Source organism: Vicugna pacos, chromosome 12 (genome assembly GCF_048564905.1).
Source record: "Vicugna pacos chromosome 12, VicPac4, whole genome shotgun sequence".
NCBI classification, from domain to species: domain Eukaryota; kingdom Metazoa; phylum Chordata; class Mammalia; order Artiodactyla; family Camelidae; genus Vicugna; species Vicugna pacos.
This window is the reverse complement of record NC_132998.1, coordinates 15,366,029-15,380,650: the sequence shown is the minus strand read 5'-3', so window position 1 is coordinate 15,380,650 and position 14,622 is coordinate 15,366,029. Positions and strand designations below refer to the sequence as shown.

Genomic DNA, 14,622 nt, shown 5'->3' with positions numbered 1-14,622 from the left:
TCTGTGCCCCAGGGCATAGAATTCACTACAAAATAAGTTAATGCCAAGTTGAAGACAAAGAAGTTACAACTTGCCCCACTTTAATCTGTACCTAATATTGAACTAAGGAACGTAGTTTTCTGTGTTGCCTGATGAGAGAGTGACTGCCGTCTGTATTCCCATATTTCACCAATCTTGAATTAAATATGTAGTGTGCTAGGCAGATTACTGTAAGAGTTTAGTAGAAACCTGTTTGATTAATAGCTATTTGAAGTGATGTTATTGACTATGAGAAGAGAGGGAAATGTGCAGTCCAGCATTTGTAGTTTAAATGTGTAACTGTAGTTTAAAACACAGTGTATCTTAGTATGTAAACTCAGAGTCATGATAGAAAATTTAATCTGAAGACCTAGACTTCGAAATGTAACTTTTTATTTTAGCTACTTTCTCTTGTCTATTAATACTTTATAGTTTTTGGAAGTATAGCTCTTTGAAAACCAAAAAAAGACTTTGTGCTTATTTATTGAGAAGGACAAGAGATCAGAACTGGATGCCAAAACCTCAGTTGAACTAAGAAAGGTTGAGTCTCAGTTGGAAATATTTAATCATGCATGAGAGCAAGTACTGATCCTCGAGCCAGGGAAATAAAAAAATTTTAAATCATAACAATTTGCCTAAACCATAAATTTCTGGGGATTGGACTTATATGAAGAATGTGTTCGGAGGAATAGGGTTAGAATGTTCCAAGGGGCTAAGTGTCATATTTTAAGTATCTTATGAGAATTTAAATTATAAAGGGTTTTATGTATATAATATATATTTACTATTTATTTTGAATATCTAATACTTATATTGTTGTCAGTCACTTCATTTTGCTTATTGCTCCATTTTGGGTGTTCTGGGAGGGAAAAGATAATAGTCATGTTGTTTCTTTACTAGTAACATTTTCTCCCCCAGCTGTGATAAAAAACAAATTTTAAATCTACCTTATAAGTAACAAAGTTATAAAGAGCATCTTAAGCATATTACTAGCGTAAGGTTTAGATTTAAAAATTCTACATCGTCATTGTTATTTTGAATGTATTTAAGTAAAAATTATTTAATAAAATTAATTATTTTTAGTTCGTTTTTAACCATTCCACAATGAGTTCAGTTCTGAAAGACCATGCTTTCTAAAATACTTCTTTCAGTACTGTTGCTTCTGGGATTTCAAGAGATGTAGATAATCCCTCATTTGTAGGAAATGTCACATAATTTTTGAGCAGCTACTTGTGTCCAAATTTATGTATACTCTTTATGACATCAGCATTAGAAATTCAGAAAGAATAGTCTTGATTTATTACCTATTTAAGTCCATTTTGAGTCTATACTGGAAAGAGACTGCCTCTTTTTAATCATCTTTTTGTTTTCTTTTGTTTTATGTTTTTAGACTGTAAATTCTATCTGCTGGGGCACCGCCCCAGGATCATGGTGAAACGTGTGCCGCTGCATGCTCTCCTCAGTGCTCAAGGGTTATATCTGGGCATGTGTCTCTCCTTTTAATATCTCCAACAGAAGAGGAAAGTGTTAGATTCATTAGCTATCAAGCTGCCAGCTAGGAAAGAGTTCCTTGCTCAAACTGAGCTTATATGAAGAACTTGGAAGGAATGGAAAGAGACAGTTTAATGCCTTTCCAGGGTCTTAGATGTGTATTATTGTGCCTTGTAAAGCTGGAAGGGGAAAATGAGGAATGGTACTGATTTTCCATGTCATTAGTTTTTATATTTGTGAATTTATAACTTATTTTCATCCCACCTTGAAAGTTAAGGTTTGGTACTAAAAACAAAATAATACTTCTGAGGTCATGCTATATATTCACTGATATACCCCTCCGTCATCTCAGCTGTCTATAACTGTTAACAGCGAAGGGTTGAGTAGCTGCAGGACTTTTAAAATAGTGACTGATGGACTTAGTACCTGTCTTGGTCAGGAGTAGTGGAAGAATTGATCTATAAATAATCACATTTAGAACTTCTCTATGATAAATGTAAGTCATTGTATTAGTGAGCTTAATAACTTCTTGTGAAGCATAGTAATGAGCTTGGAGTTACAGTGCTTTGTTTGACAGAGGTTTGACCAGTTATTTCCCCATTTTAAAATCTTTCTTGGAATTTTGTTATAAACTGGTACATGATGATATACTATGAATTTGGAATTCAATTCTATTTAATGTTAGACCATACACAGTAATGGTGATACAGTGGGGAATATAGGAACTATCTTATAAAGTGATCAAAATACATTGGGCACATCACTTTTTGATGGAAATTTGGCCATATTTCTGTTTACAGTGAACATGTCATTTCTGATGTCTGCCAAGAGAAAAATATTCAAATAAGTACAGTGATTAAGCTTATTGCTGCATAATTTGCAGTAGCAAAAAAAAAAAAACAAAATAGCTAAATGTATTACTAAAGATCTAGTTAAATTAATAGGATCAAATGTATAGCTGTTAAAAAAGACTGAGGTAGTACTGTATGTATTGACATGCTCAGATCTCACAAATATGTTGTTAAATAAAAATAGGCACAGAAAATATGCTATGCACGTGAACCTGTGGTTATCTCTGATGAGTGAGATTGGAGAGGCCAGGGAAATCTTATTTTCACGTGTTTTTTTACAGTGACCATGTATACTATTTTTTAATCAGTAAATAAAATGTACTACCATTCATTCACATGTAGTTGTTCTTTGATACTCTTTACTTTTATATTTTCATTTGACTAGTGGTGGGGTCTTTTCTGAAAATGTAAAAGCACTTAGAACGATTGCATTGAGTTTGTCTGCAGTGTTACTGCTGAAATGACTGTTCCACTAATATAAGAGGTTTGTGGTATCTTATTATTTTTAAATGTAGGGCCTTTAGAAGAGGAAAACAGATATATGTGGTAGAAGTTAAAAAATAAGATGTTAATCTGTTTTTAAATCTCTACTGTGCTGTTTTTCTATTTCAGTTACCTAGAAAAGTACGAGAAAGTTCATCATTTTGGGGAGGATGATGATGAGGTACCACCAGGCAATCCAAAACCACAGCTTCCTATTGGTGCAATTCCATCTTCCTACAATTACCAGCAACACAGTGTGTCAGGTAAATATCACTGGAAAGGAACAAGGCATAGGTCCACAGTTTTGAATTAGGAAAATAGACATCATTCAATGAATTAGTCCCTTACTTTGCATATAAAAATCCTTAAAGCCTTGGGGTAAGGTGCCTTCCAAAGATCAGCACCTAATTTGGTATGAGGGCCCTTTCTATCACAGACTGCGTATAGGGCTTTTAGCTGAAGGAATTTTCAGAGTTGCAGGTACACCTCTGCTTTCAGGTGAAGTTTCTTATTTCTTTGGCTAAAGATGAGTTTATCCTGAATAGTCACTAAAATGAGAAGAGGAAGGTCCTGTTAGGATTAGGAAAGCCAAAAAAAAATACTCAACTAGCATCCACTAGATTGTCTGATTGCCAGAATTCCCAGCACCAGAAGTCCTCAGACATGTTTCTAACTATTCAGCTATTTTCCTGCCATAGTACTAGGTACTGAGATTTTTTTCATTTAAGTCATTTTTGTAATGGTTATAGAGGAATCTGCAGCCTAAAAGGACTCATATTGAGAGTAGTCAGGTTGAGAGTGTAAGAAAAAGATTCTTGAGGCAGAGTAGATAGGAGTTCAGTGTTTAGTGACTCTAGGGGTTGATGACTAGGAAGAGAGCTCTGAAGAGATAAGCATCTCTTTTGTTCGGTCACCAACATTTGGCCCAAGAAGAAGGAGATATGTCTTTTTCAAGGGTATGTTCTTTATGCAATGTACAATTATCTGTATCTGTATTATTCTTCATTGGTACCTAATCCCAGTCTCTTAGTTAATCCTTAGATTTAAGCTCTCTCACTTATGCCAGTATCACTGACTTTTTTGTTTTACTTTCCATTATCTGTTTTCAAAGTTTCCTTCATGTTGAATTTGACTCTACTTCTTCTCTAGTCAGTAATAGCTGAGGAAACAGTGATCCCCATTAGAAGAGGCTTCATCTGATACTTTTATATAATGGGGCTGCGGAGGGGTGGTGGCAGTGGCAAGTGCAAACCAAATCTAGCTTTGTTTTTAATTAGAAGTTACTGCCTCAAGAACCAGTGTTAAAAGAGAACACCATCTGATGATCTTGCTAATAGTTTAATCTGGTAAAATAAAATAGAGTGACTTGTTAGAAGATATGCTTCCTGTTCCTAAAAGGGCTAATGACCACTGTCTAATTCAAGGATGTTATAGAGGGCATTCCTATATTGAATGAGACATTGTACTAATGGCCTTTAAGACCATCTTACAACTCTGTGTGCTTCCATTACAGTGACAGCAGGACTGTCCATTCTTGTAGCTTAAACAGAGTTTAGTTTCTATACAGTTTCCCAAACTGACCCGTTTCTACATTAAATCTTGTTTAAAATGAATTTTTTTCTGAATCTATTTTTCTCCACCCCACCCCACCCCCCAATTAAAAATGATTTACTTTAAGAAAGAAGTGAAATATTTTTGGTATTTCAGAAGCATAGTGGAAGTCACTGATAGAGCTACACAGTTTAAGGGAATGACAGAATTGCTTAACCTGGTGTTATAACTCCTTTCTGGTATGCTGTCATAGGTCTGTCTTTTTTTTTTTTTAAAGAAGAATCTGAACAGTTATGTAACATATGTAGTATGTTTGATAAAATCAGGATTGGGGAGTCATGAAAGGAAAAACTAGGAATTGCTGGGGAACATCAGACTACAGTATATCTAATTCAAACTGGAAAAAGAGGTAGTATTTCAGGGCAGCATTTATGAATGTAAGGTGCTTCTCATTTTTCTAGAAGGAGCCATAGAAACATGACAGTATTCTGAAAATTAACATGATTATCAGTATACAGAACAAACCCTTCACTGATGATACTTTTCAATTATCAGTAAGGAGACTATAGTAAGCTTCATAGCTGTCAATTTGTGTGTGTGTATGTGTGTGTTTAAATAAACACCAAAATAGAATTACATGGTGATAGATTATGAGCCTATAGGAAATTTCAGTTAGAACCTTTAAAACATTTGTGTCTATGTTTTTGATCAGCCAGCCTTACTCTTCTTGTAGGTTTGGATTAATATATTTGGATAAATAAATTTATCTAGAGATGCTTTTATTGTTGATACTAAGAAAAGCTATTCTAAAACAATATTTTGAAAGATAATATAATAAATTTAAAGTGGCAGTAGCTCCAAGACATTTAGCATGGATTGCAGTTCTACTCCTAATTATCATAATAGAATATTGTACATTGATAGAATATGGGACCAAATTTTCCTTTAAGGATCTTGACTCTTTTTGCCCAGTGACATTAAGTGGCCCAAAAAATATTAGGTAGATTTTGCTTTGAATTTTAGGATTATTAAATATTGACATCAAAATATGATGTCATTTATTACATAGTTTTTTGCACTTTTCCTTGCCATGAATACCTCCTTTTTCTATTCTTTTCCCCTTGGCATTGATTTGGATATAATCATTTATGCAGGATTATAGGGTAGATTATTAAGGACTTTTTGTTTATATTTTCTTAAATTTTAAAATTGAAATAAGTTAATTTTTAATTAAAGTTTAAAATTTTTAATTTACTTGCAATACCTTTAGTAGAAAAATTGTGAAAGACAAAATCGACAAATGATAACTCACTGAAAGTAATAGAATGTAAAAGTTTACAGCTGGCCAGGATTTTAGTGATCATTTAATCCAGTCCAATCATTTTGGCCAAAGGAGGCGGAACATCCTATCCATTTGTATTTTGGGTACTTAAACTCAGAAAAGTTTGATACTGGAAGATTAACTTTTTTCATTTTATCAGTTGTAATTGAGCAAAGATTTTCCTTTACATGTCTCAAATTCTGACAGACATTTGAACTACAACAGTCACTGCCAGTGTCAATGGAAAGAATGTACTGTATGATTCCTGCGATGTAAACAGCACTCCAGGAACAATCCTCCCTTTCCCTTACACTGAAAACAAAAAGAAGTGATTGCCTCCGATTAAATTAAGTTTGTCAGCAGTGATGCGTCCGTATAAACTTTGAGTCAGGAATGTTAAAAATAGATTTCCGATCCCATTCTGATTATAAAATTGTACCTATTCAGTCATGTCTCCTTGGGGATGGGAAGAGAGGCTCTGAAAATCTGGTAAGCATTTTCTCCTACATTACCTTAGGAATCTTTACCAAGCCTCCTATAATTAAAGGATTTTCATAATTATCATATTTATTCATTTTATTTTAATTCGAGATGTCTTTGGCAAAGTCATTCATGTAAGGATGTAATGAATTGAATATGTTATGGCATCTGTCATTCTTCACTAGCAAACAGAACAATTCTAAGATCATATTGATATTTTGTAATAATCTGTAATGAAAAAGAATATGAAAATGAATGTATATATGTATATGCATGACTGGGGCATTGTGCTGTTCACCAGAAATTCACACATTGTAACTGACTGTACTTTAAGAAAAAAGATCATACTGAAAGCACATAGACAAGACTGACAGTTGTTGAATGTGGGTTCCAGCTTTTTTCTGTTGAAATTTGCCTGAAAATTTTGTGGAATCTTAAAACTTAACTGTTGATGAGACTTGACATCTCATGATTAATTCCAGTGTGCAGTATAGAAATATAAAAAAATCTGTTCCTCTATTCACAGAAGTTACATTTTTTTCCAGATACTTATTTGATGTTATTTATGAGAAATTTCATTCATCAGGATTATAATGAATGAACAATGTATTATTGTTCAAACCTAAATATTGGGAAAAAATCTGTCATATTCATATATAATTGTATTATGGCACTTACTCAAGAAACTCCTAGAATATTGTAGCATTGAAGAGGTGTCTCCTCAAATATTACACTGGGAAATGAAGAAATTTCTTACATGATTTTCTTCTGTAGCATGTTGTGACAGTAGGTTCCTATTTCCATTCCATTTAGTGACATTTAAGTTTTTTTTTAATCTGTATGTCTCTGAAATATTTTATCTGGCAGTTTTCTAACTCTTGTTTCTTGCCTTTTCCCATTAAACTAGTTAAATCTTTATGTGAAAAATGTACTAGGGGTATATGTTTCAGGACATAGCTTCCAGGGCCTAAACTGCACCAGTTAGAGTCAGTACTCATAGAAATACAGCATTTTCTTATATGCATGAATTTCTTATATGTATTATGATTATATATTACTGTCCTATAATCCCATCTTCCCTACCTTCAAAGTTTTTAAAGTGTTTTAAATTAATTCTCCTACATAAAATCTTTATTACCTTGGGTTAGGATAAGATTTCTTAGGACACGGAAGTGTGAACTGTAAAGGTAAAAATGTTTTTAATCAGACTGCATCAAAATGAAAACTTCTGCTGTTTGAAGATACTGTTAAGAAAATGAAAAGACAGGCTACTCACTGTATTGGAGAAAATATTTACAAAACAAATATTAGATAAGTAACTCATATTCAGAATATTTTAAACTAACAATATTAAATGCTGATAAGGATGCAGAGCAACAGGAACTCTGTTCATGGCTGGTTAGAAAAATAAGATGTTACAGCCACTTTGGAAAGTAGTTTCACAGTTTCTTACATTGTAAAACATATACTTATGCATAACCCAGCAATCCAAGAAAAATGAAGAAGTATGTCTGCACCAAGTCCCATATGTGAATATTTATAGCAGCTGTATTCATAAGTGCCAGGAACTGTCCAAATGTCCCTCTACGAGGAAATGGGTAAACAAATTGTTATAGCCATGCTATAGAACAAAGGAACCAAGCACTGACATACACATCAAAATAGATATTAACCTCACAAGCATTTTTCTAAATGAAAGAAATCAGAAACAAAAGGATATATATTGAATAATTCCATTAATTTGGCATTTTGAAATAAAACAGAAAGTACGTCAGTGATTGTCTATGGGTAGAGGAGGCGATCAACTACCTACCAAGGAGCATGAAGAAACTTCTTCAAGGTGATAGAAATACTTTACATCTCCATTGTGATTGTGATTGTGGCTAAAAGACTATGTGTATCAAAACTTACAGAACTAGAACTAAAAAGCATGAATTTTACTATGTTAATTATATGGCAAAGAATCTAACCTAAAAAACTAATAGTCCTCCCAAAATTGGGTAAAGAAGGTAGGCAGTGTGTCTAAAAACATGATACTGTTAAAATTTTCAAAGGAACCAATTTTCCTGGCTCATAGTATATAAAAATCAGAATAAGTCCCTTGAAATGCAAGAGTACAAGGTGTTGATTAGGCAAATTAAAGTAACAATAACAATAATAACTTGGCAATGATATCCAAGATAATACATACATTTTTTGTATGTTAATACCTTTTGAGGAATGTAATTTGAACTTAAGTTTACAAAGTTGAACTCTGAACTTACACTCGGTTTATATTTTGTTGAAGAAAAGAAGCTTCTGTCCTGTATTCAGAAGATAGTAACCATAATGGTTTCTAATTCTAAACTTAAGATGTTTTTGTTTTTATCTTTGTTAGATTATCTGCGTCAAAGTTATGGACTGTCTATGGACTTCAATTCGCCAAATGATTATAACAAATTGGTGCTTTCACTATTATCTGGACTCCCAAATGAAGTGGACTTTGCTATTAACGTATGCACTCTCCTATCAAATGAAAGCAAGCATGTCATGCAACTTGAAAAAGACCCTAAAATCATCACTTTATTACTTGCTAATGCTGGGGTGTTTGACGACAGTAAGTTTTAAGCTTATCATATTGTGTGATCATTCTATTAAAGGTGTTATAGATTTATTTGAAGGTTTTTAAGGAGAGAAATACTTTTTATTAGTCAATATAGAAGCAATCTTTATTTGCTTTTGTTATATTAAATGTATTATTTAAAATAATGAATGTTTGGATTTTTTTAACCTTAAATATTTGAATAGTAATTTAGCCTCACTAGAGATTTTGAAATTAAAATTCTGTTTTTCTTAGAGTAAATATGGGTTTATTGATTTGAGAAGACTGTTTGAAACAAAATTCTGATAGAGAAAACTAGGACCTGGAAGAGATTGTTTTTCTGAAGTCTATTACTGTTAGTCTGTGCTTATAATTTTTAACCTAACAGTTTAGGTCAATGCGTTTGAAAATTTGCTGCCTAAATAATCAAAATAAGAATTACCAAGTATTTCATACTCTTTTCATTTGTAGAGTTTGCTAGTTGTAGGTTTTATAAATCAAATTCTTTATTTTCTGTGAAATGATCTCATAGTAAATCTAGGTTACTCCTCAGACCAAATTGCTCATTTCTCTAATTGTAGCTCAATAGTTTAATAGAGATTTAGAAAACAGATTTTGAATCTTTTTTCCTGCTTATAATTTTTCTTTTTAAGATATCTATCAGTTGAATGTTATTTGTATAAAATTTTTTCTTTTCATCTACCCCAACACCATTGTAACTTGTTTTACCAGAAGTATATTCTATTGAAGGATTAAGGTACTGATATATATTGTAATTATTTTATCACACAAGAAAGTATGTATACAGCACAGTAGACACAGTCTGTGAATTTTTTATGGTATCTTATAGATTCATGAGTATTTTTGTTTTTAAATAGCAACATGTTTGCAAATGAGTTTGTTTTTCTGCAATTTCAGTTGAGTCAGTAGTGTACTTTTCAAACATATTTTATTTGGATTATCTAAGTAGGATTTCTTAAAGTTTGACATGTACTTATTTTGTATGAAGACATTTTGAAATTATCTTAAACAAAAGTGAAAATTAGTTTCTTACCCTGTCTGAAACTGTTTTTGGTTTCATGGAGGAGGAACAAAGATCAATACTTCTCAGTTTTTATTGTAACTTTGAAGATCTAAATTTGGTCAATGTCCATCTCACTTTCGTGTTCTTTGCTTCCTAATATTTTATTTTGATTTTTTAAAGACATCTTTAAGCATTTAATGTAGAATGGAGTTTAAAATTATTTCACGTTTCTTAAAAATCTTAAAATCTTAAAAACCTTTTTAAAAAGAATAAATATTCTCAAACCAGAAGAATTTTAGTGAAGTCTTACCACTTAATTATTGAATAAGGATTACATGTATATTTATGATAAAAGTGATCTTACCAGTTTTTGGTGCACTGAGGTATGACATTCTTTAGACACTGTTTATCTTCTTGCATTCTTTAGCGCTTTTATTTATCTCAGACTACGTTATTACACAGAGTAGCAATCTCTAAAACATGAATAATTTAGTGAATGCTATTTAAGGAGTGCTTCTATTATTCCAATCATCAGAAGTTTAGAATTCCAAGGTTCATAGGGACTTCATGAAGACCTACCTTATACTTAAGACAGTGGTTTTACATTATGAAAACAATTCTTTTGAGTTTGAGGATTAAGGATATATTTAATTAGTAGATATATTTTATTAGGCTCTTGAGAGGTTTTGATTTTTTGTTTTTTAGGGCATGGAATTTTCATTGAGAGATAAATGTAGATACCATTTCCTTTGAAATTGTGGATTGTTTATACATTTTGTGTGTTTGAAGAACAATAATGTAAATTCCATGTGGCAAAAATTTAATTTTTATTTTATATTTCCATCCAGTATTCTTTTCCCAGTGAAGTTTTTCTTTGTAAGGTTTTTTTCAGGACAAACAAACAAACAAAATCTTGTCTCTCTTTAGTGGTGTGTGGGCTTCATTTTTCTGGTTAAGCTGCTACTTATATGTAAGTTTGATATTTTATGAAATTCTTCTTTAGGTTGCTATAATTAAATTTATTTATTAGAAACTTTCACATCTTTTCTTTATATCATGTCCCCATGACCCTAATATCAATATAACATTAAAATGTTTCTGTTCCTCACCTTTTTAAAATACTTTTTCAATGAAAATTTTTATTCTAACCTAAGTACTTTCACAAACTTTAATTCAATATTAAGTAAATACTAGGTCTATACTTAAAGGTTTAATAAGACTGCAAAGATTCAGTAAATCTTTTACAACAGAAAATGTATCCATTTATTATGCTTGTCACAATGCATCCATTAAGGAGATTTACTTTCATATTTTTAAAGAATTACATTCATAAAACTAGTTTTTCAGTTAACAGTTGCCACTAGTTTTCTTTTGCACTTGAAAACCAGTAGCTTTTATTACCGACTACAGATAAATACAGATGGTTGATGAAAGTACTTACCTAATTTTTAAAGGGAGATGCTTATTGTGCCACAGCTTAATGTTTTAAAGTATAACACAGCATTTGTTTTATACTTTACTGTCTGGTCCCATAACTGATGATATGAGTTAGCAACATAAAGGAGAAAAAAGTGACATAACATGTACCTACCTATATACCTTAACCTTTGTTGTGAGTCAGGTCAGCAGGGTGCTATTAAGAAGAAGCTTTTGTGGGGAGGGTATAGCTCAAGTGGTAGAGCACATGCTTAGCATGCACGAGTTCAATACCCCAGGACCCCCTCTAAAAATAAGTAAACCTTATTACCTCTTCTCACCAAAGTAAAATAATTAAACAATACAATAATAAGTAAAGTGTAAAAAAACAATATGCAGTTTTTGAAAATAGGTGGTTTGACTTTCCTCCTAAAACAGCTTTATCAAGAAATATAAACAAGCTGTAGGGCTGTGAATGTTTCTTAAAGGAGATTTCATTTGTGGGAAGTAGTTACAAAGAATGCCTTGCCCAATAATATTTGAAATATGTATTACACAATTTTTTTTGACATACATATGAAGATTTAAAGTTCTCACAGTCTGGCAATCTAATAGCAATAGTATCAGTTTCACTTTTTAATGTTTTCTCTTCTACAAATGAAAACTAGTGCAGAGTAACTATTATAGTACTCTTCATTGTTTTCCTTATTGTCTGTAAAACTATTATGAAAATGAGTTGTGTATTTTTAGATTGTAGTGACAGAAACTTTCTTGAAGTCTATAATTTAAAAATTATATTTCAAAAGAAATTATCATGACTCTAACATTTACTATGAAACAGTTTTCAGTGTACGAGATATCTCAAAATGTATTTTTACTCTTTTTCCAAACCTACCTATTAAGGAACTAAGTGAAAGAAATAATTTTATTTTACTGAATATATTATTTATTCTTTTAGCTTTAGGATCATTTTCTACTGTATTTGGAGAAGAATGGAAGGAGAAGACTGATAGAGATTTTGTTAAGGTAATTGATATAAATTAAAATATTGAACTATTGAATTACATGTAGCCCAAGGATCAATGGTTGCTTATTTTATATACAAGTTGTGAATAAGTTGAGTTTAAAAAATACTTTAAAATAGCAAATAAACAGAAGTAAAGTTTTTATTTTAGTTATACATTGATTTCTGAGAATGATAAATCTGTAACAAAAACAATAAATCCCAGAATACCCAGACTATGAGGAGCAGTCTAGGTAACTTCCTTGTGATTGTTTTCCAGTTCACATAATCACTCTTCAGCTGTGTCTACTATGGCTCTTGACTTGTTTAAGTTTTATTTTAGCAACTGTGTTTTAATTTCTAGAATTTTCACTGTATGTTTTCAAATTTGCCTATTTTGTTCTTTTATGCTTTTATTAATTTTTAAGATATATATATTTAAAATATCTTTTTACTAATATAATTAAATTATATATGAACATAAATTAAAGTATTATTTTACATATAAAATGTAAATTAAAAATTAAATATATGTCTACATATACAAACACACACCTGATAATGCTAATATCTAAGCCTTTTGCAACTCTAAGTCTGCTGACTCTGTCTCATGGTAGATTATTCTTTTGTGTTTTGTGATGTTGGTTTATAAATTTCATCAGACTTGTTTCTGTGGGGTTTTTTACAGATTGGATAGAGAGTATTTCTTCACTTCTGTGTTGTATTTGCCAGCCACCTGAAGGGAAATACTGATCAGAATGACTTTATATTTATTTCTTTATTGGAGATTTGTCTAATGACTTGATAATAAAAACAAATCCATGGAAGTTGTGGAACAGGCTAGTAGTGAAATATTTAGTGGATTGTTTTCAACTCATATCAGGTAGAATCTCCCTTTTTTTGAGAGTATTATATCTTCACATTCCTCATCATGATACAGAGTTGCCTTTCTAATTTCCAACTTCAGGCTGACCCCAAATTCTATATCCTGTCCTCCACCCAACCCATTAAAAGCCAAGTTTCTTGGTTGTGACTAGGCAAATAATTTCTTTAACTTCAGAAAATTGATGATTAAGGTGTAAGAGACACAAAAAAATGCATTAAAGTTACATATACAGTCACAATGGAGAATGGGGTTTGTCAATATAATCAATAATCACATAAAATTAAGACACAAATATGTTGAAGATGGATACATGATTACCTCAGTTGTATGTTTTCATTAATTTCTGTTATTTATATCTGTTCTACGTATTATATTTTTTGGATTTAATTTTCTGCACTTTTTCTGATTTCTTGAGGTGGTACCTACAGTCACTGATTTTTGTTTTTGTTTTTTCTAATACAAAAGTTTAAAGCCAAATTCCCTCTAAGCACAATCTAACTTTATTCTTCCAATTTTGATATTTCATGTTTTTATCATAACTTAGCTTAAAGTATCTTCTAATTTCCATTATGATTTTTCTCTCTGGTACATAGATTACTTAGAAGGGAATTTTCTTAATTTCCAAAAACATGAAATTTTTTTAGTTTTTTTCTTAATATCTAACTGAATTTCAGTATATTCAGAGAGAACATACTGTATATAATTTTAAACCTTATCAATGTTTTCACTTTTTATTTGGCAGTGTAGCATTGATCAGATTTTATAAGCACTCCATGTGTCTTTGAAATAGTATATACAGGCATACCTCATTTAATTATTACACTTCACTTTATTGCACTTTGCAGATAACATTTTTACAAACTGAAGGTTTGTGTTAACCCTGCATTGAGCAAGTTTATCAGTGCCATTTTTCCAATAGCATGTGTTCATTTCATGTCTCTGTGTCCCACTTTGGTAATTCTTGCAATATTTCAAACTTTCTCAGTAGTTTTTCTATCATTATGTTTGTTTTGGTTATTTGTGATCAATGATCTTTTATGTTACTACTATGATTCGCTGAAGGTTCAGATGATGATTGGCATATTTTAGCAATAAAGGATTTCCTAACCAAGGTATGTACATTGTTATTTTAGGTATAATGCTAATGCTATTGCACACTTAATAGACTAGTATAAACATAACCTTTATATGCACTGAGAAACTAAAAAACTTGTATCAACTCACTTTAGTGCAGTATTTGCTCTGTTGTGGTGGTCTGGAACCAAACCTGCAGTATCTCCGAGGTACGCCTGTATTCTGGAGTTGTTGGGTGTAAGTTTATGTATGTCAGTTAGGCCACAGTTAATCATGATGTTCATATTTCCACATCAGTACTAGCTTTCTGGTCTGTTTCTTCATTTATGGAGAGGACATGTTAAAAAACACCTGGTTTGATTGAGGATATGTCTCTTTCTCCTTAAAAATTAGTTCTGTAATACTGTGTTTTTATATTCTCAGTCAGTGTTATTTACTGCACA

The 14,622-nt window shown here is 31.5% G+C and overlaps 1 protein-coding gene across 1 annotated transcript in view; it reads left to right on the top strand.

Moving 5' to 3' along the window:
- ARID2 (AT-rich interaction domain 2) overlaps positions 1–14,622 on the top strand; it is a 137,013-nt gene that overhangs the window by 67,371 nt on the left and 55,020 nt on the right. Inside the window, exons 4-6 of the mRNA XM_072972941.1 lie at positions 2,973–3,106; positions 8,573–8,791; positions 12,175–12,242. Coding sequence (XP_072829042.1) covers positions 2,973–3,106; positions 8,573–8,791; positions 12,175–12,242 — 421 coding nt within the window. The remainder of the gene's footprint in view (positions 1–2,972; positions 3,107–8,572; positions 8,792–12,174; positions 12,243–14,622) is intronic.